This window comes from Nanorana parkeri, unplaced genomic scaffold (assembly GCF_000935625.1).
Source record: "Nanorana parkeri isolate BGI_ZX_2015 unplaced genomic scaffold, ASM93562v1 scaffold901, whole genome shotgun sequence".
Classification (NCBI taxonomy): Eukaryota; Metazoa; Chordata; class Amphibia; order Anura; family Dicroglossidae; genus Nanorana; species Nanorana parkeri.
Window position 1 is genome coordinate 350,484 of NW_017307169.1, and position 20,671 is coordinate 371,154.

General features: G+C 40.1%; 1 protein-coding gene across 1 annotated transcript in view; it reads left to right on the plus strand.

Annotated features, from left to right (window-relative positions):
* The window catches only part of VPS8 (VPS8, CORVET complex subunit), a 172,788-nt gene that overhangs the window by 42,965 nt on the left and 109,152 nt on the right, over nt 1–20,671 (plus strand). The window contains exons 18-24 of the mRNA XM_018565944.1: nt 1,742–1,832; nt 2,050–2,096; nt 7,243–7,332; nt 11,028–11,074; nt 17,198–17,420; nt 18,381–18,470; nt 18,569–18,620. Of these exons, the coding sequence (XP_018421446.1) occupies nt 1,742–1,832; nt 2,050–2,096; nt 7,243–7,332; nt 11,028–11,074; nt 17,198–17,420; nt 18,381–18,470; nt 18,569–18,620 (640 nt within the window). The remainder of the gene's footprint in view (nt 1–1,741; nt 1,833–2,049; nt 2,097–7,242; nt 7,333–11,027; nt 11,075–17,197; nt 17,421–18,380; nt 18,471–18,568; nt 18,621–20,671) is intronic.

Below are 20,671 nucleotides of genomic sequence, written 5' to 3' on the forward strand. Positions count from 1 at the left end.
ACTGCCCAGGGTGCCCGAAGTGGAGGCAAAGAAGAAGAGGACCCAGCACATCACATAACCAGCCAGAAGACCTCTGAAAAAGCTAAGTATAAACAAAACATACTGTCAAAGTGTCCGTCCATATGCGAGTTGGGCTTTAAAGGGTAAGTTCACTTTTTATATATTTTTTTTAAATAGACTTTACAGTCAAGAGCCCCAGTAGGTACCAATAAACTAAGTAGCTTTTAAAACATCTTTAGTAATGTATCCCCAGGAGGGAATGACATCCTTGTTCACAGCCCCGCACATGCAAAGTGCACTCCCTCTGCTGATGCTGTGGCTGAGCTCAGCTGCTGTGACGGGAGAGAGCGCAGTGCACATGTGCAAGGCTCTGAACAAAAGTGGCGCTGACTACTATGTTGCTTGGGAGGGGGCGTCCAACATCTGCCTCATCTCGGTATCAGAACAGAGCAGGGCTTTGCAGAATATTGGGAGTTTTTCTGGCAGGCTTTGGTGGGGGTGCAAATGGCCTACAGGTATGGCAGATACACTACTGAAGATTTTTAAAAGCTGCTTAGTTTGTTGGTACCTGCTGGTGCTCTCGACTGCATTGGCTTTTTGTTTTTTAAAAGGTTAACTAATCCTTTAAGTGATTTAGTAAACGCATTGTGGGGAATTTATCAAAACTGGAGCAGACAAAATCTGGAGCAGCTGTGCACATCAACCAATCAGCCTCTTTCTTTTTTTATTGCAAATCTTAAGTCTCATCTCATCAAGACCTTCAAGTTAAACAGAAGACGACTAAATATCTTCTAGTGACACTAAACTCACACATTCAAGTACCCTAACTATTAACAATTCTGTACCTTATTTCTGCATCACTCAGCTGTAGATGGTTCCAAACTCGCCGCCCTGATGGACCTCTATCTTGATACAAATTAGTAAATGTGAGCTTGTAATCCATCATGGAAACAAGCTTGGAACGGTGGCTACTTTACAACACACACACACATGGGCCATGGGGAACAAAAGTAGCCACTCTCCAGAAGGAAGAACTGTGTCAGCATGAATTCAGAGATGAATAGGTACTTGAATGCATTTTTAGGGGTTAAATCCTGAGTTTAGTGTCACTTTAGTATAAAAGAATTTTAATAGGAATCACAAAGATGATTTTTTTTTTGTGACTGTAGAATAATTTATGTTCTATGACTGACTTCCTATTTACTCTTTCCAAAGAATAATACTGATTTGTGATCACTTGTTTTAAGCCTACAGTTGTACAGCATAGTTAGATACCTTGTTATATAATTATTTTTTGTGCATGTATACCATAGAAGCAAAAACTGCAGTTGTATAGAAGCTCCCAACACTGTTTTGAGTCTGGATGCTGTACAAAATTATTCAACATGGCTCCAATAAGAGTAGATTTTGTATTTTATTGTAACACTAATATGAATATTGGCAGACTCAGTGAAACATGTTACTTTATTTGATTGGTGAATCTCTGGATATCCATATCTTTTGGTTGTGATATCTTCCCTTTCAAGGAAACCTGTGATGAGACTGCCATTACTAAGGTAATTCTGAAAACACTAGTTACCTGGTCATTACACTAAACAATGACTTCAGTACTTTGAATCACTGACCCCAAAAAACTTTTATTATTTGTGCAATTTTAGAATTCATTTTAAACTTACAAACAGTTATACATTTATTTCCTGTTTATGCAGCCCACCAAACTATATTTTTATTCTTCCTACAGAGAATTGATCACCTGCTGAAACAGGACTGTTACAATGAAGCCCTGGCTTTAGCATGGTCATTTCATGAAGGCAAGGCCAAAGCTGTTGTGGGTAAGTTAGATTAATCTGATAATAGAAGATGTTTAATTTTCTCAAAAGCTGAAAGAAAGATAACAGATACACATATTGCACATCATTGGTATGTATGTATAAAAAAAATGTAACCATTTTTGGTAGCACTAAACTTTGTGATTTGTGGCTGTGTGTTATAGTGTACTCTGCAGTTTATATAGGATTATCCGTTTGTCATGTGCCGCTCTTTCTGCAGGTCTTTCAGGGGACCCAAAGAAAAGGAAGAGTGTTGTTGCTGATAAGGTGAGATTTGGTCTCGTGGTGCTAAAACAGGAAGCGTGCTGGGCAGGAAACTACATCTCGTATAATCAGAGGCATCATGAATCTCTTTAAATGGTCTATCCACTCAAAGCTGAAACTTCTCGTTTTTCAGTTATTGCTGGAGAGTAGGGGTGGAGGGATCTCTGAAGTTGATATCCCAGGCAGGTGTGTGGGAGAGGCTGGTACTCTGCAGATTACCTGATATCCTAGATTCAATACTTAAAATTATTTTGTCTGTGCCCACATTAATTATTCATGGCTGACCTAAAGCCAGAAGGAAAGTTTCTGTTCCTTGAAGTAGAACTGTTACTGTTCCTTCTACAGTTTTTTTTCCGCTGTGGTATGCCAAATGAAGGTCCTTTTTAAAAAAAAAATCTTTCCACATTTGTAAAATGTTAAGAACAAACATGCCATTGCAGTTATATTATGCTATTCGATTAGATGTAAATGATGCTTGAGTTCTACTTTAACCGAGTTACAAAGTCTGCATAAGTGGATCAGCCCTGTCAAATTACCTTTTCTGGTCAGACAAATGTGTGACGCAGTTGGAAGTATTGAAAGGAAAGTCACCAGCACTCGTGCCGTAAGAACATAAATCCTGGTTTTGTTTATAAAGGTATCTTCAGGGCCATGTAGTCACTATGTCATCCTGAAGAAGGGATACTACGTGGCCCCGAAATATTGGGTTCTTGTGACGAATGTGACGATACCTTAATAAATAGAATCAGGATTTATGTTCTTACTTTGTGCCTGCTGTGACTTTCCTTTGGAAAACTTTGGAGTTTTACATGGCGCCATCCATGTCATCACTGAGAGCACCACCATTTTTGAAGGTCGTAACACTGTATGGAGTGCTGGTAATCCACAACATCATTACATGATGCACCTGGAAGACATGCCTATTGATTCAAAACCCATAGTCAAATGGCCTTTTTGTAAAGATCCCATCATGTTGTTTTTTTTTTCTTAATCAGATCATTTTTTATTGAAAAAGTTTTTAACATATTGAAAACCTAGAACAAGTAACATAGAAAGAAAAAAAGACTACATAATACAGAGTTGGTGCAGACTTAACAATACTGTATATAGGACCAGTGAGGACTAAGCAAAGCAGGTAAGCATAGCCGACCTGAAAACATCCAACAAACTCATTTAGGAAGTCATGGCAGAGAACACAGTGTAAATTACAGGGCTAGAAAGACAAAGGGGGACCTAATGGGGCATTCCAACCATAGCGACATCTGATGAAGGTCTACGTTGAAGCCATCTTTCCTAAATCAAATGATATTTAGCTTCCATTCCTCTATGCTGATAAGTTAGCCTTTCAAAGGAAATTATACGATCCAACTTAACACACCAGTCTCCTAGTGCAGGCAGGGAGGCGGAAACCATTTTAAAACTAAGGTACGTCTAGAAGCAAATAGCAACTAGTTAAAAAATACCAGTTAAAACCACCGCTGTGGAGGTGAAGGGGTCCGTATCCAGAAACTCGGCTACTCCGAGAACACAAGTTAACGGTGTAGCAGGAATGGAAGTAGCAAACACCAACTTAATGACCCAAAGGACTACCTTCCAATAGCTTACCAGATTAGGACACCACTACAGCAAATGGATCAGAGAGCCCAGTGCCAGGCCACATTTAGGGCACTTGTCATCCTCCCGAATACCAATCTTATGGAGGAATTCAGGGTTATGATACACCCCGTCGAGTATAAAAAGTTGAGTTAGACGGTGTGAGGCACATACGGAGACCCTACAAACAGCTGTCAGAGCTGCATCCCACTCCTCATCCAACAATTGTCCAAGATCCGAAGCCCATCCCTGCCTGCACAAAAGAGGATGCTTAAATAGAAAACGAGATAACAAAAGAGCATAAGAGTATGAAATGACTCCTTCAGTAATAGTCACTTTATAGACCACATACATTTAGCAAGTTTAAATGTCGGCACCACCTTGGTGAGCAAAAAGATGAGAAAGAAAACGGCTGTATAAAAAAATGGATCTATAAAAGAAATCTCTAAAATTCAGTCCACATAAAGCAGTGGATGTGGGATTGAGGTTTACAAGAAAACCACTAAATACCAATCTATAGGGGCCATCTCCTGAACGGTTACTACCTTGGCAGACAGTCCGATAGAACCCAATGTGAAGCTACTGTGCAGGCTTGTTCAGCACACTAAATGTCTGCTTTTGGACTGTAAACAGGCACTGGAAGCCATAGACACGATTGTGAGGTAAGTATCCATCTGGGGAGGATGCGCTAGTTGAGCACATTGGGGTGGTGGGGGTTGCAAGAAGGACAGGTGCACTTAGTTTGACACAAATGGTACACGTCAGGCAAACTTGAAACCTAAGCCGTGAACACGTATAGGGGACAGCTGCACAATTCTTCAGTTTTTACACAGGCACTGTCATATTGAACCAGTTTACCCCAATGTCTTTTGTTGATGGTTTTGGAACCTGCTTTACATACCATTTGAAATGCAAGCGTGGTATTCCCAAACACACCGACCACAGATTCTTTGATGTCGCTGACAATAGACAAAGTCTGATGAAGTGTTAGTCTGAAAGCATTTCTTACAATCTGAGTCAAACCAGACTGGTAATTTTGAAGATGAATACTGATCTAAAAAGCAAAGTGAGAGGAAGTTACACAGCACAGGCTTTAGGAAGCAGCCCCCCTTCCCCTCTGAACATGTAGCTCTGTGTGCTGTGGCTGCAGTGAAATACAGAGAATTTAGATTAAGGTAAATTGTGTGGAATGTTTGACTTCAACACAGCTGCAGTTTTGTCATAGAGCACGAACTGTGCACTCAAGGGTTGTCGCCTATTACCTGGAATTGTTCTTTGACAAATAGCTGTTGGTACTGACAATTGAATACATGAAGAACAGTTTGTATAGAGAGCAAAGGTGTCAGAAAAGAATAAATATGCATTGAACAATAAATTATATATGAAGGCATCCGTAAAGGGACTGCAAGGAGAATCAGTAAAACAGCACTAAGTATCAGAGACAAGAATCTGAAAAATAGTACTAGGATTGAAGGATACTACTAGGATTGATCACTTGCTAAAGGCTATGTGTGTGCTGCAGTTGTGGATGTTCTGCCTTAAAAAATCGACAGTCCTATTCTCCCATGTACATTAGTGCTGTTTCAAAGCCTGTGAGGAATAGGAGTTTAATTATTGTCTGCGGATCCAGTTCACTGCCTTCGTCAGCATGAATTATATTTTTCAAAAGCTAATTGTCACCATTTTTCCTAATAGGATTAGCTTTTATGTGGGGTAGTTACCTATAAAGGTTTATGAGGCTGGTTTTGTGAGCTAAAGTGAAAAGGATCTGTCACTTCCTTGTAGAGTCAAAGCTTTTCCTCTACTTCCACCTCCCACACAATTCTAGTGGTCCACCATTATGGTTGGCTACCTCATTGGCTAATAGGCATGTGCATGAGTCAGGTTTGGGTTGGCAAATTTTGACATTACCAGGAAGTGCCGGAGCTATGCCCAATCAGAATGCCCAGGGTCTTCAAGCATAGTGTCGGGGACTGCAAACTGTTGCGGGTATATGCCGACACCTCCTAGGTGCCTATACTTTATACTTCTTTATCTGTCGCATTTCTCCTACTCTGTCCACCTCTGTTCAAGGAAACCTATCCCACCTTAAAGTGACATTAAAGTCAAAGGCCCCCCACCCCACAATGCTAATGTAAGGACTTACCTTAAATTATGTTTCTTAATCCGATCATCTTCTTTATTGTCCTTTTCAGCTGTCCCTCCAGCGCTGGTGCGGGTTTCCGATCCAGCGCTGACTCCTCTGCCTTCCTCTTCTCTCATGTCCCACGGTATCTGTGCGGGTGCACGCTGCTCCATAGACTTACCTTGTGTCTCTCCTCGTCTCCCGGCCCAACATCTGAACTGCACATACGCCCGCACCAAGATGCTTTGCGGCCGCCCGAGACTCTTCAGATGTTCGGACGGGAGCGCGCGGCGAAGACACAGGTAAGTTTAAACCTGTTTGAAAAGGGTTTTTTTCCAAAGTTTTTGCATATATCTACTTCTTGCTAGCATTAGATATATGCACAAAAACGTGAGGGTTTAATAACCCTTTAACCAGTTGACATCCGCGGTGTTAAACCCCCTTCCCATCCAGGCCATTTTTCAGTATTCAGCGCTGCGGTACTTTAACTGACATTTATTCCGTCATGCAGCGCTGTACTGAAATGAATTTAGTGCCCGCTAGGGTGCGCGCGCGAGCAGAAAAAAAATTGCCGTCTGGAGACGGCAACCCGCAGATGCAGCAGTGCCGTCCGTCCGTTTTTTTACTACGGGCGGACGGCAAGAGGTTAATTTAATAACTGTACTTCTCCATCAGCTCATCCCTCGCAATTAATACCTTTTTTGTATCACTTTCCTCTCCTAATAGATTGTAAGCTCTGACAAGTAGAACTCTCCTGTATTAAATTTTACTGTAACTTTACCCTCACCCTTTATTTTGTAAATGGCTGTGCAGACTGTTGGTGCTATATAAATCCTGTATAATAATGAGTTACGGTGGCCATACACTGTGCAAATTTCGGACGGTTCTTGAGGAATTGGACGAAATTTGCACAGTGGGTACCGCTGTCAGCACCCTTTTTCGACCAGCATCCCTCAATCAGCTAATTGAAGGAGCCGGTTAGAAAATCTTCGTAGAAACAGAGGCGGCGGCCAATGAGCTGCCTGCCCTAATCGGGTATTCTGACAGTGGCCATCAGCTGCTTTCAGAATACCAAAGAAACTGTGGGGATCCCCAGCGGAGATGGAGGAATCTGCTCTATTTTTTTTTTTGTTAAGCCCGTGGGTTGAACGAAAAAAATAGAGCAGTGTATAGCCAGCTTTATGTTAAAACGGTTAAATAATGTGCAGTAACCCAGAGCATATGCTTCAATGAACTGGCTGCAGTGAACTGCAATCTTATTCTTTTCTGAGTCACTGCACTTTACACGTTATCATCATGTTATCAACAGCTTTGAATAATCTTGTACATGTTCTGTTCATGTTTCAGGTTTAGGATTATTACCCATAGTGCAGTTTTGTCTGTCATTTTTCTCAAAAACACCCCCAATTTTGGCTTTCTATCTCATTTCAGATAGTTGAAATCTTGCTGCAGTATACTGACAAAGCATTGAGGAAATGTCCGGAGCAAGGCAAAATCCAGGTCATGGAACAGCATTTCCAGGTACGGAAGTTGGGTGACTGAGGGCATTCTTACTCTGACAGCACGGAAATATTAGGTTTAAAACTACTTTATAAAACTGGACCTATAATTAAAGCTGAACTTCAGGCAGATGTAGAAACTCATTATTAAATCCAGCTGTGGATTTATAAAAAAATAATTCTATCCCGATTGAACCCTCACAATTTATTGCTGTAATGCAACCAAGGTGCATATACGGTAATAAATCTGATCTTCTTTATACAGCAAAAAATATGATCTTCTTTTACTATTTATAACCGGTAAGTGCTGCAGCAATGGTTTGAATTGCCTGTGCTGCAGAAATCTGGAGAACTGGATTGTGTCTTTCTTAAACAAAGCAGTGCTGTGGCTCTCCTGTGGTCCAACACCCACTCCACACCTGAACAGTCAACAATGCTCTTACTACTTGAGCAGAGCTGTTGATTAGGGCACTTTTTGTGGGGCCAAGTCGGGAGCTGGGTAGCCTGCTTTAGATTAGAGAGCCCAGTCTGACTCTCCACATTGCTGCAGCATAGGGTAAAATAAAGTGACACTAAACTCAAGAGTTAATTCTTAATAATGCATTCAAGTACCTTAACTATTAACAATACTGTACTTTATTTGTGTATCACTCGGCTGTAGATCCTCAAATCATCTCTGAATTGATGCTGACACTGTCCTTCCTTCTGGAGGGTGGCTACTTTTGTTCCCAATGGTCCCTGTGGGTGTTGTAAAGTAGCCACTGCCCCAAGCTCATTCCCGTGATGGACTACAATTTCATGTTTAGTTTACTCATTTGTATTGAGATTGTAGTCTATGACGGGAGTGAGCTTGGAGCAGTAGCTACTTTACAACACACACAGGGACCATGGGGAACAAAAGTGGCCCCCACCAGAACGAAGGACAGTGTTGGCACCGATTTAGAGATGATTTGAGGATCTACAGCCGAGTGATACACAAATAAGATACATTTTTGTTAATAGTTATGGTACTTGAAAGCATTTTTAAGGTTTAACCCGAGTTTAGTCTCACTTTAACCCTTGCTGTAGCATTTTCCAGCTAAATAAAGCATAACAGAAAATCAGATTTATTACTGTATGAGAAACTTTGAGATTAGCTGGGCTTTAAATTTGTTTTCACATACTGCTGTTGACCAACTGAACCTATGGTGGGTAATTCACGTGACATTGCTTACTGACTGCAAATGCCTGGTATTGTCCAGGGAGATAATGCCCTTCCATCAAAAACTGATTTACATATCAGTAGCTCGATGATATGGACAGATACCATATCTAAGCTGTGAGATTGAGGCTACCATCTGGATGAGGACAGTTACATGGCTAACACTGTTAATCAATTATCCAGGCATTAAATGGCAGGTTTGAAGTGTTTTACAAGTGAAACAACCTATTATTTTGGCTATATTGTATAACATTATGATTCTGGCAGCCGATAGCTCTGTGCTTTTTGCATTAGACTTAAAAATAATGAACTGTACAACTAATGTAATTATATATGTGCATTTTATTGACTCTATTGCGAATAGATGCAAAAAATGAACATTTTGACGCATGTTTTCTTTTCAGGTCAAACGTACAATCATGGCCAAAAATAGTGGCGCCCCTGCATTCCTGTCAGATAATGCACCACTTTGCGCAGAAAATTGTTGCAATTACAAATGTTTAGGCATTCTAATGTTTATTTCTTTTGTTTGTATTGGTATGACACAAAATTAACAGCTTTTTGACTAAACAAAATGAAAGCTTTTTGGTAAAGCCCATCATTCTACTGTTTTCAGAAAAAGAAATGAGGCCGTTAAAGAAAGTGTGCATGGCATTATGAAATCTGAAGACTACCAAATAATTCTGGGGTGCTATGTAGGGCCCAGTGTCAGAAAGTTGGGTCTCCATCAGAGGTCATAGGTCTTACAGCAGGACAATGACCGAAGGCACACATCAAAAAGGACCCAGAAATTGTTTCAAAGCGCTGGAGAATACTAGACTGGCCAGCAATGATTCCAGATCTGAATCCCATAGAGCACCTGTGGAGAGATCTCAAAACAGCAGTTGGGAAAAGGAACCCTTCCAATCTGAGAGACCTGGAGCAGTTGGCAAAAGAAGAGTGGTCCAAAATTCCTGTAGAGAGGTGTGAGAAACTCATTGATGGTTACAGGAAGCAAATGATTTCAGTATTTTTTTTCCAAGGGCTGTGCTACCAAATATTAATTGAGGGTGCCAATAGTTTTGTCCAGTCCATTTTTGGAGTTTTGCGTGGAATGTGTCAAATTTGACTTTTTTTTTCTCCACTTTTTTGTGTCTTACCAATGCAAATAAAAGAAATAAACATGAGAATGCCTAAACATATGTAATTGCAACAATTCTCTGCACGAACTGGTGCATTATCTGACAAATGCAGGGGTGCCAATATTTTTTATAGAAGATTAGTATTTCCTGTGCTCCACAGCTCAATCTAGTGGCCATAATGCAGTATTTTATTACATACACAGATTTGACCTAAAATAAAATATTTTTTAAGAATGATAGTTTTTGTGTCAATTCACACAGGACGAATGTTGAGAAAAATTTGCAGTGCAAATGGCTGTGCGATCTGTATCCACATGGACAGCGGGCAACATTAAACTGTGATCTGTGTTCCCTGACACTTATTTTAGAGTAGTTTTAAACTCTCAAACCTTTTTTTTCCATAATGAATCCAGATCAAACAAATATACATTGCCCAGCAAAGTATTTCTTTGAAATTTTTCAAAGTGAGTCGTGCCCCTTGATAGAAACATTTTCATGTAAAAATTGATAAAGATGAGCACAGTTTTATTTGCATGGTCTGTATATGTACCCTTTCTGTTTGTTAACTCTGTACAGTATATATTGTTTAGTCCAACTATGCCAAACATGAGATGTCTGGCACTGGTTTTGTGTGTTAAGTTTTTTTAATGGTGTTTCAGTAACTAAACTGCACCTCTCTTTGTTTATGTCCACTTCCTATAATACCCTGCACAGCAGCACTCAGTGGGAGACAAATGGCCAGCCATAAGAGCTAGTCATGCACTATTGCATTACATACTACTGTCTGTCTGACCTCATTGTTCTGCTGCTTCTTCACTATCCAGTCACAGACAGGGGCAGCCTCTAGCCCAGGTGTATTGCTCACCTACAGTACAGCTGGCAGGACCTGCTTGTGCTAATAAGCATGGGTGTTTGGATTAGAAATCAAGAAGGATCTTAAATAGAGTCCGGAAGAAGTCAAAACCTTATCTACAGAGAGCTTCCGTACAGCCCGTATGTCAAGTTCACTTCATAGGAGGATTGCTAATTACTGTTGGCAGTAAGTCATGAAATCAGACAGTATGTTCTCTTTGTTAACTAAGGTATGAACTTGGCAATACCAACTTATTTCAGGCATCTTCAGGTTTCAGACATCTTAAAGTCTTTCATATCTGTATGTGAATGTAATTAGACATTTTCTTGGATAGAAGTTATGATTACCTGCCACAAAAAGACCAAGTACTCTAAAACAAAACAAAAAACACATAAATAATAGGTGGAAGTTGGACGGCTAAACTACTCAGTGGCTTCATTTTTATTTCTAATGGAATTCCTGACTTTTTTTGCCAAAGTGGAAAACCTATTGAAATGTTATCTTAAGAATATTATTTATTGATAATAGTATTTTTTTTTCAGGATACAGTGCCAGTCTTAGTTGATTATTGCCTGCTTCTGCAACGCACGTAAGTTGTTTCTGATTCACTTAGTGTTCAATTAATATTTTGGTAACACTGTTCTCTACTGTTGATTGGGGATAATATATTTTTTTGTAGAGAATCTTGATGAATTTTAATTTTAAAGTATATTTTCCTTGTAGTAGCTTTAAAGCTGTACTCCGGGCACAATTATTTTCATTTAGGTTTATTCTTTATTTATCCCAACAAAGAGCAATTTCTAAGCTCCTAATGTCTGTGTAACAAGTGGGAAAATACCTTTAAAAAAGTGGCTGTGACATCACAGGGAATCCATACCTAGGGATGTGTGGGTTGGTTCTTCCTGCTACCTTCTAGTGACATGTGCCTGCTGGGAAACTGCATCTCCCATAATTCCTACCCTTGCATTGATTATGTAGGAAGACTTTATGGGTGCAGAGTGCAAGGCACACCTATTTATTACAGGTATTTATATAACGCTGACAATTTACGTAGCCCTTTACGTACAGAACATTCACATCAGTCCCTGCCATCAAGGAGCTTACAATCTAGGGTCCCTATCTTATATGTATACACACAGAGCCAAATTAGACAGGAGCCATTTAACCTACCAGCATGTCTTCAGAGTGTGAGAGCAAACCAGAGTTCCTGGAGGAAACCCACACAAACACAGGGAGAACATGCAAACTCCTTGCAGATAGTGCCTGGATCCTGCAAGACAGAAGTGCTAACCACTAAGCCACTGTGCTGCCCACATTTATGGATGGATTGCTGGATGCTTCTTGAACTGGAAGGTAAAAAAGAGCAAAACTTAGGTAAGATTAAGCATGTTCTGTGTTTTTGGCTAACAATTGTTCTGCCTGGAGTTCCACTTTAAACCAGACCCACTTTCTGCTCTAAAGTTAGTTCTTTTATCAATTAGGAAAGTATTAGGAAGAGGTGATGGTATGAAAAATGTCCATATTCTTTGTAGCTGCAATAACCAGATACCACACCACTTCCAATCCAGGTCTTGTGACCAGAAGCCTTGGCAGCAGTACACTGGACTGTGCTTAGGGTCACCATACACATTACAATCTTACAATCTACAAACATTTGGTGGAAATGAGTAGGAAACGGAGGCTCCAGAGTCAGCTATTAATGCTTTGAATATGGGCTCAGCTTTATGTGAGCACGTCCCAGCATTTTGGTGTCGGAGAACCTCAACAACTGTTATTGCTCCGTATTTATCTCATCATCCACAGGGTAAAAGAGTGTGGCCTATTCCAGATTGTGAAAGATTCAAGTTAAATTAGCCACATATGTTACCGCAGACTATTATGATTTAAGGTAAAGTCCGCTTTAAAAAAAAATAATAAATGAGCCCTTCTTCATAAAAGAAGAAATGTGCATTATTTTTTTTTGCAAAGGCACCAGTAAAGCATTTTAACTGTGATCAGTGGATTACATATGCAGTTCTCTCTGGATCTTGCAGACTCTTCCTCCTATCCATGTCTGTACATGTCATTCAGTGCCATGGATGGGTGAAAAAATGAATGCACTGTAAATGCAGTGATGTCACCGCATTTGTGTCCCATTTAGACCTACTAGTCCCTCTGCCACTGTGGCTCATGGTACTTGTAGTTTCAAAGGATCAAAGTTGTCAAAGGATCTGTGAGTGGATGACGTGGTTGTGTGGACAGAGCCACTCACAATCGCGCCATCTTAAAAAATCAACACAGGCCTACGGTGAGAAGAACCCTGCGATTCAGGTGAGTGGGGTTGGGGATTTGATGTGACTGTGTTTCATGTTATACCCTAAATATGAAACATCAAACATGGTCTGAAAGGTGTACCTAGCCTTTAAGGTAAATGGTATAAAAAACTGTAACATGTAGCCAGCTTTACAATTAACAAATGTCTATTGAAAACTTTACACCTCAACCAGTCTTCCTCATACAATTTTCTGGAGTATATTGGAACTGACAGAGGCTTACATTTCTGTACAATTCTATTTAATGTTAAAGTGACATTAAACCCTCAGATTTTTTAACATAAACCAATACTGTAATGTGTGCCTTACTGTAATCCATGGTAGTTTCCCTTCTCTTTGCTGCTCTTCCTTTTTAAATCCTCATGTCTTCTCATGCTTGGGGAGAACTTCCCATTGCAGCTCAGGGCCTCTTCCTGTAGTGCTGGCTCAGGTTACAAACCTATACACAGGCACCATATATCCATTCCTGAGACAAGGCACTCAGCTGCAAAACAGAAGTTCTGCCCAGCATGAGAACAGATACAGATTTAAAAGGAAGAGCAGCAAAGAGAATGGAAACAACCATGGATTACAGTAAGGCACACATTACGGTATTGTATTATGTTAAAAAATCTGAGGGTTTAATGTCACTTTAAGATCGTACAATCCAGTTGCAACATGTATGGCCAAGTTAAGCTCGTCAACTCTTTAAGTACGGTCCCTGTGTGTGCTCATACCCGTGATGGACTACAATCTCAATACAAGTTAGTAAACTAAACATGAGATTGTATTCTAACACAGGAGTACTCTTGGAGCAGTGGCTACTTTACAACACACACAGACAAAGTAGCCACCCTCCAGAAGGAAGGACAGTGTCCGCACCAGTTCAGAGATGATTTGAGGATCTACAGCCGAGTGATACACAAATAAGATATTTTATAAACTTTTTAATTTATTTTTATTCATTTTTTATTAAATATTTTTATTTTTTACTTTTAGGGGCTTCGGGGAAATATAAGGGGGCTAAACAGACCCCTGATATTTCCCTTTTAAAATAGAAAAAGAGATTGAGAACACAAAGTCCTCAATCTCTTTTTCTGTGTCCCCTGTTATCAATGAACAGGAATCCTCTATGAGTCTTCCTGTTCATTGATAACATGAGTACATTGTTTGTTTACTATAACTACAATTATGAATGAATAGGGGTGATGTAGATCACTCCCATTCATTCATAATTGAGGATACAGTACACATACCATGTCCTCAATTATGTACACACACTCAGCGATCACTGATTGCTGAGTGTGTGTACCTTGCTCTTCTCTCTGACACGCTGTCACAGGAGGCTAATCGAGCGGTGTAGGGAGAAAAGCTCAGCCTCCTGTGACAGCGCTGTCTCCGCCCCTACACCGCTCTGCCGGACTGTGATAGGCGGCAGAGCGCTGTGGGAGGAGATGCCGGGCGCTCACAGCGCTCTCCACCGCAGCGCTCGGCCGGCTGTCACTTTCTCTTCTCCCCGCTGGGACATAGAGCAGCGCCCAGCGGGGAGAAAATAAATCACGGATGCGCCGATGTATCGGCAGGAAAATGGCACTTTCGGCATTATGCCAAAAGTGCCATTGTCAGCCGATATGTTTCGGCGGCCGATATATCGGTGCATCCCTACTTATAATACATAGTTAATTGTGCTCATGTTGCCTCAAAGGGTCTAAAGTCCAAGATAATGTACCTGTCATTAAAATTACAGATGAATCATTAGGCCACATATCAGCAATAACACATGACATTATTTGCTCTGCATAAAAAAAATACCCCCCCCCCCCCACCCTGCAGTTTCTCTCCCTATACAGCTCTTTCATTGTAGAAGAGGCAGCTTTGTCATCTCACTATAAGAAATTAGAAGGTGTCTGCATTTCTGGCAGGATTATCAGGAATTTTTCAGCAATTGCAGTAATTTTTGACACAAAACATGGGGAAATGTATTGGAAAGCTGTGCTGAATATGCTCTTTTACATTGCATACACACATACAGACACTTTAAAGTGGACCTTTACAAACCTTTTACTAAAAAATCACATCAGCAGGCAGCTCTGCCTGCTGATTTTAAAATCATCATACATTCAACGGTTAAACATACTTGTTTTTCATTTACTTACAAATAGAGTTCATCTACTTCCTGGTCCAGTTCTGGCACAAATGATGTAAGTGTCAAAATGTTGCATCTTGGGAAGGTTACATCAGCAGAGCATTGCTGGGAAATCTCATCTGTAATCTCACCAGATCTCAGGGAAAGGCATTTTCCTCCCGTGAGATAATGTGTATGGTCACATGTCCTAGTCACATCTCTAGTCACATGTGCCAGAGTTTCAGGAAGTAAATGGAGAGCTAGTGATCTACCCTTAGTTAACATGACCACTGCCAGAAGACTGGGAAAGAAAAGAGAAATAATATGTGCAAAGAATACAAAGCCTGCAATTATCTAGAAGTATCTGTTTGTCCATTACTATATATTTCTAAAGGTGTGTTTGTTGTTTTAAAGTTATGGGTAAAGTTCCTCTTTCAGGTCCCCTGTGTAAAGAGCGGACTGTGTTTAAATGGCACTAAACAAAAGCCAGATTTTGTAAGCTGCATAATGCAGGCGCTTCTTAAAGAAGAACTTGAACTTGGGGCAAAAGTGTTCCGAACCCTTCCAGTTAGGCTCCCACCACACTGCAAGGGTTAACTGCTCGTTTTTGTCTAGGTGCTAAAAAAAATTGCACTTACCTGATCCTCGGAGATGACTGGCTGCTACTCCGGTCGGTCCCTGAAGTCTGTCTCCTCCTCTGCTGCAGTGATGAAATGTCATTTGGCATCCTCATATCCTTTACACTGTGTATAGAACATGATGATTCACAGGACCTTAGACTGCTGCAGCAGAGGTGGAGACTGCTCCAGGGACTGGTCTAAGAGCCAGCCATCTCCGAAGATTAGGCGAGTGTAACTTTTTTTTTTTAGCCCTCAATCAAAACGAGCAGTTAACCCTTGCAGTATGGGGGTAGCCCAACTGCAAGGGATTAGAACACTTTTTGGCTTGAAGATATTTAGTCTTCATCTTCTGTTCATCTTGGTGAAACTGACAGTCAGTATTGGGTAGTGATAGAGATGATCACACATTATCATTAGAACTGTATATGGCGATCTTTCACCCTCAAAGATGCATCACGAGTTAAAAGTTGTTCATCAGAAGGCAGTAGGATGTGTGTCCTTTGTATGAGCTCAGGGGAGTATGTTGTCTTTAGATGCATTGAAATGTCACCGCTAATGGAATAAAGATAGTGACTTGAAGGGGAATGTCACCGTTATCTGCTGGGCCATCTGAGCAATTTTTACCATATAAATGGGAAAGGTTGTCTCCAGAGCAATGAGTAGGAATGACAGCTCTGTAGTCAGAAGTCCAATGAACCCATCACCTTGCAGAAGAAGCTGTTTCTGATCAGCAGTTTCAGTGGTCGGCTTTTACTAGGCACTTGTGTATCAAACGACTCAAAGATCCGTTTTTATGTGTATCGTGGTTTTATTCTAAGCATGATGGCTCACACCTTCTGACAGCTTGTCACGTCTAGCTTCATAAAAATGTCATCACCATAAACCAAAAAAAAAAAAGAACATCCTATTATTGAGTATCTCAGTTGCTTGCCAGCAAATATTTTATCACCTGCTAGAGGTAGAGAGGTTTTTCACCTTTAGATTGCCTATTACTATATTTTATGTGTCTTTTACATTTCAATGCCCTGTGATTGTAGCTTTCTAATTTTTAGGTGGGTTTTAAGGAAATTTGTAGGCTCGCCTTCTGCGGTGTTTAATATTTTATCTGGAGCAATTTTATTCTGAGAAAAGAAAATGTGGACCTGACAAGACCACAACATTTTTCACGTTTTCAGAAAAGTCTAAGTAGGAATATCCAGTAACCTAAAGTGCAGAAAACCTATTTAATAGAAGATACAGATTGATAATCAAAAACTTGCCAATAAACCTAGTATTGATGGCAACATTTTACTAGGTTCCTATGGACCTTGTGTGTGCTGGTAATCTGTGGGTTTCTCCACAAACGGGCACAGCAAGTCAAGCCACTCTCCTTTTCCAAACTGCTTTTCCTCCCCTTATTCCAAGCTATTATATGGAAAGCTGCTGGAGACTTTCCTGTCTCTTGTGTTCTTGTACTGGACAGGAAGTTCAGGGAAGCTGAGCTGAGAGAGCTGTAGCCAGCTATCTGGAAAGATGATGTCTGTAAGAGCTTGGGGAAAATCTAAAATAAATACTTTGCTGTGCAATGTGTATTTGTTTGAAAAAAATAAGTTGAGAGTTTACTTCTTTAACATGTTGTTGATCATTTGGTAGATTTTTCTGTTAGGTCATGCTAACTGTTTGTCTTATCTGTGCAGGGATATCCTCTTTAGTCAGATGTATGACAAGCTCTGTGAGAACTGTGTAGCTAAAGGAGTATTCTTGGAGTGTTTGGAGCCTTATCTTCTCCGGGACCAGCTGCCTGGTTTCACAACTCACGTTATGAAGGATCTGCTGCTCCATTTTCAGGATCGGGGCATGATGGAAAGTTTGGAGGCCTGCATAGTGCACATGGATATTACTAGCCTTGACATTCAGCAGGTACTTCTGTCCCTTTTACTGACCATCTGATTGTATTTGACTTAATTTCTCAGTGATTTAATTCACTCTTGCCCACTATGTATATGAAAATATTGTTCTATTTTTACCTTATGTGTTTTAATATTCCAGTTTCAGTAAGCAAATCTAATGCTGTCCTGTGTAGTATGGACTGGGGACCGGTTAGCTTAGCATGGTTCAGCTGTAGCACTTGAAGACTGAGAATACTACTCATTGTCAGATCAGGATTCCAAGACTGAATGCCACTGCTAATCAACATTGGAGTAAATAAAGACCATTCCCTTATTAAAAGTAGACAAAAACTCTTTAAAATGTAAATATGGTGAGATCCATGATAATAAACTGCCAGGTTTTATATCTGCCACCACCTCAGAACCCCAAAGGAGCACCTTATTTCCGCAAACAGCTAATTGAACTAGAAAGTTGGCTCCTCCAGCTACTCCATTCTGGCCATTAAATATAGTGGCCCCACGGACTAATAGCAAGGCATGGGAGGTGAAAGGCCAAAGTACCAACTTCCTTGTTGAAATATCAATTTCCCAGCTATTCACCTACCAGATATATTGGCATTACTGCTACTATAGGCTTTCTTTAGGTAGTTACACTACTATGCTCTTTATTGGTTTGTTTGGTTTTTTTTCACCCCTGTTGCTCTGTTTGCATGTCTGTTTTTTATTGTGCCATACCAAACCTTTCTACATTTATGTGTAACAGTTTTCTTATTTGGTATGTGCTCGCTCAAATTCATGTGGTTTTTGCTTGGATATATTTAGCTCCTAATTTGGGGTCATTTCTTATATAAATGTCTTTAGATGTGGTATAGTGATGGTGCACAAAAAAGTTCAATCTTGCCTTCCTTTGTTTCGAGAAACCAAGAACCACTTTGCCATTATTTTCTTTATAATTTCCTTCATGGAAATGGTTTTACTTTTTTTTTTCTAGATTGTCCAAATGTGCTGGGAACATAGGCTGTATGATGCAATGATCTATGTGTACAACAGTGGGACAAATGATTTCATAAGCCCCTTGGAGGTAAGATTTAAATTCTCAATGGTATTAATAGGTTTTGAAAAAAAACAAAAACTCATCTTAGAGATAACCTATGTACTATGTGTTTGTTATCCTTTTAGAAATTGTTCAAGTCTATTTCTGCACCAATCGGCTCTGGCAAATCTTTGACAGGTATGTTGTGGAGAGTACTAATCTAAAAGGTGCTGTATTTTCCTAAATATCAGAATTTTATTTTACATTTTTACCTTTTTCTTTTCTAAAAAATGTTTGATCTAAATTGTGCCAGCACTTCTACCACATTGACTGTGCAGTGGTTGGATATGCCTTTATTATACCCACTTGCAATGTTGTAATCAACAAAATATGCAGGCCTAACATTGCTTTATGTGTGCAAGAGTCTCAGACAATATCCTGCCAAACATGGAACTCAGATGTAGATTGTGCCTGTGGTTTGACTTAAAAGATTGACTTCTCAGTGTAGTGATCAAATATATAGCGGGAAGTATAAATATATAAATACCCAAATATATGTATTTATATTTATGTGCGTTGTGAAAATCCAGGGAACCTCAGCTCTTTTCCAGAGAGTAGCGTTTAATCCAACAAAAGCAGATGAACAGAAACAGTCCAACAGAGTAATACAGAGTAATAATAAAATAAAGTAAAATAATGAAGATTTCCAGTGAGTACCCTTCTCTATATCATCTCTCTTTCCCTCTCTCTTCCTCTCCTTTTTTCTCACCCCCACCCAATTTCAGTCTCTCCTTGATATATCCATTTTCCTCATTCACTAAAATGTGGAAGAAGCTCATTGGTTGACCAGAGAAACACTTTTGATCTTATTGTTACCAAACAGATCCTTGATTCGTGTAACAATTGCATCTCCTTAAATACAAGACTCGGCTGGTGCCACCAAACACCAAATGGAGCATTATGCAAAGCTCCATTAGATCCTGTGGTCCAGACCTTGGTGCCATCCACTAGAGTGCATCTGCTTTCCATCACTGCTGTCTATTTAGCACTTTTAATGAGACCACAGGGCCACGTAAGCTTGTGAGATTGAACTTATTGTACAATTGTTTTAGAGGATTTCATGCTATGCATCTCACTGCTGGTACTTGCATTCATCCTGCTCTCTCAACTTGTACCACACTACCAGTACCATGTTCTGTTGTGCACTAATCCATTTGCTTAGTATTACCTATCCACATATCAGAATTAGTATTTTCTCTGGCCAAAGTATTTTTTTATGCTGACTGTGGTGGAACAGTAAGTATTCACAGAATCACTAAAAAAGCTTTAGAATTTGAGGATTTGAGGAGGAAAAAGGGGGCCACAGCTGTCATGGTTTGTTAAAGAGACCCTGTCGTCATTAATTTCAACTAAAATCTTCCCAAAACGTTATATTTGCATGCTAGCCCATCCTTTATGATTGCCCCAAGTGTTATACTAGTTGCAATTTGCAATGTAAGACTCTCGCACTGCTTACCCTAACTCTCTCTCTCTCTCTGCCCGAGCACTGATTTACAGGGGATTATAGAAAGCTGATATGGAGTGAGATTTCAATTACTATTAGTAATATTTAAATGGTCCAGAAACGCATCAACAGGCCAAGAAACATAACTTTCTCATTCTACCAATGAACCACAAGGCTATGACATAATAGTCAATGCTTTACAAAGCACATGTTTTGTCACTAAAGCACCATATCATCTAATGTCCCTACCCCTCTTATATATTTTCAATTGTAACCACCTTTGCTGTGGCAAGTTTTAGTTTGAAGCTAGCTACCCATCTTGGCAATAGATTTCAGCACTAGCATTGTGTAGATAGGGATCAGAGGCTCCTGCCTGATATTATTGGTTTCTGCCATTGCTGAACCGTCCTTTGAGAATGCTAGTTTGCTCTCTGTCATTCTGATACTTTGATGTTAATACTGTTGCTGATCCAGGCAAGTATAAAGATTAGTAGTTTTGACACTTTTCTGACTCATTTGTTCCAGAACTATGATAGAAGCATACTGAAGTCAGAACAGCCAGGCATCCTTTTCAGAAGAAGGCCTGCAATGGCAGTCCCCGTAATACCCTCATGACAGAGTCCTTTTAATGTAGGGATAATTTGCAGAAGATGGGGTTATTAAGTGTAAATGGATTCGTTTAGGCAGGGCTTCTTAAAGTGGGGGTCGCGACCCCATATGGGGTCGTGCAAGTGAATGGGGGGGG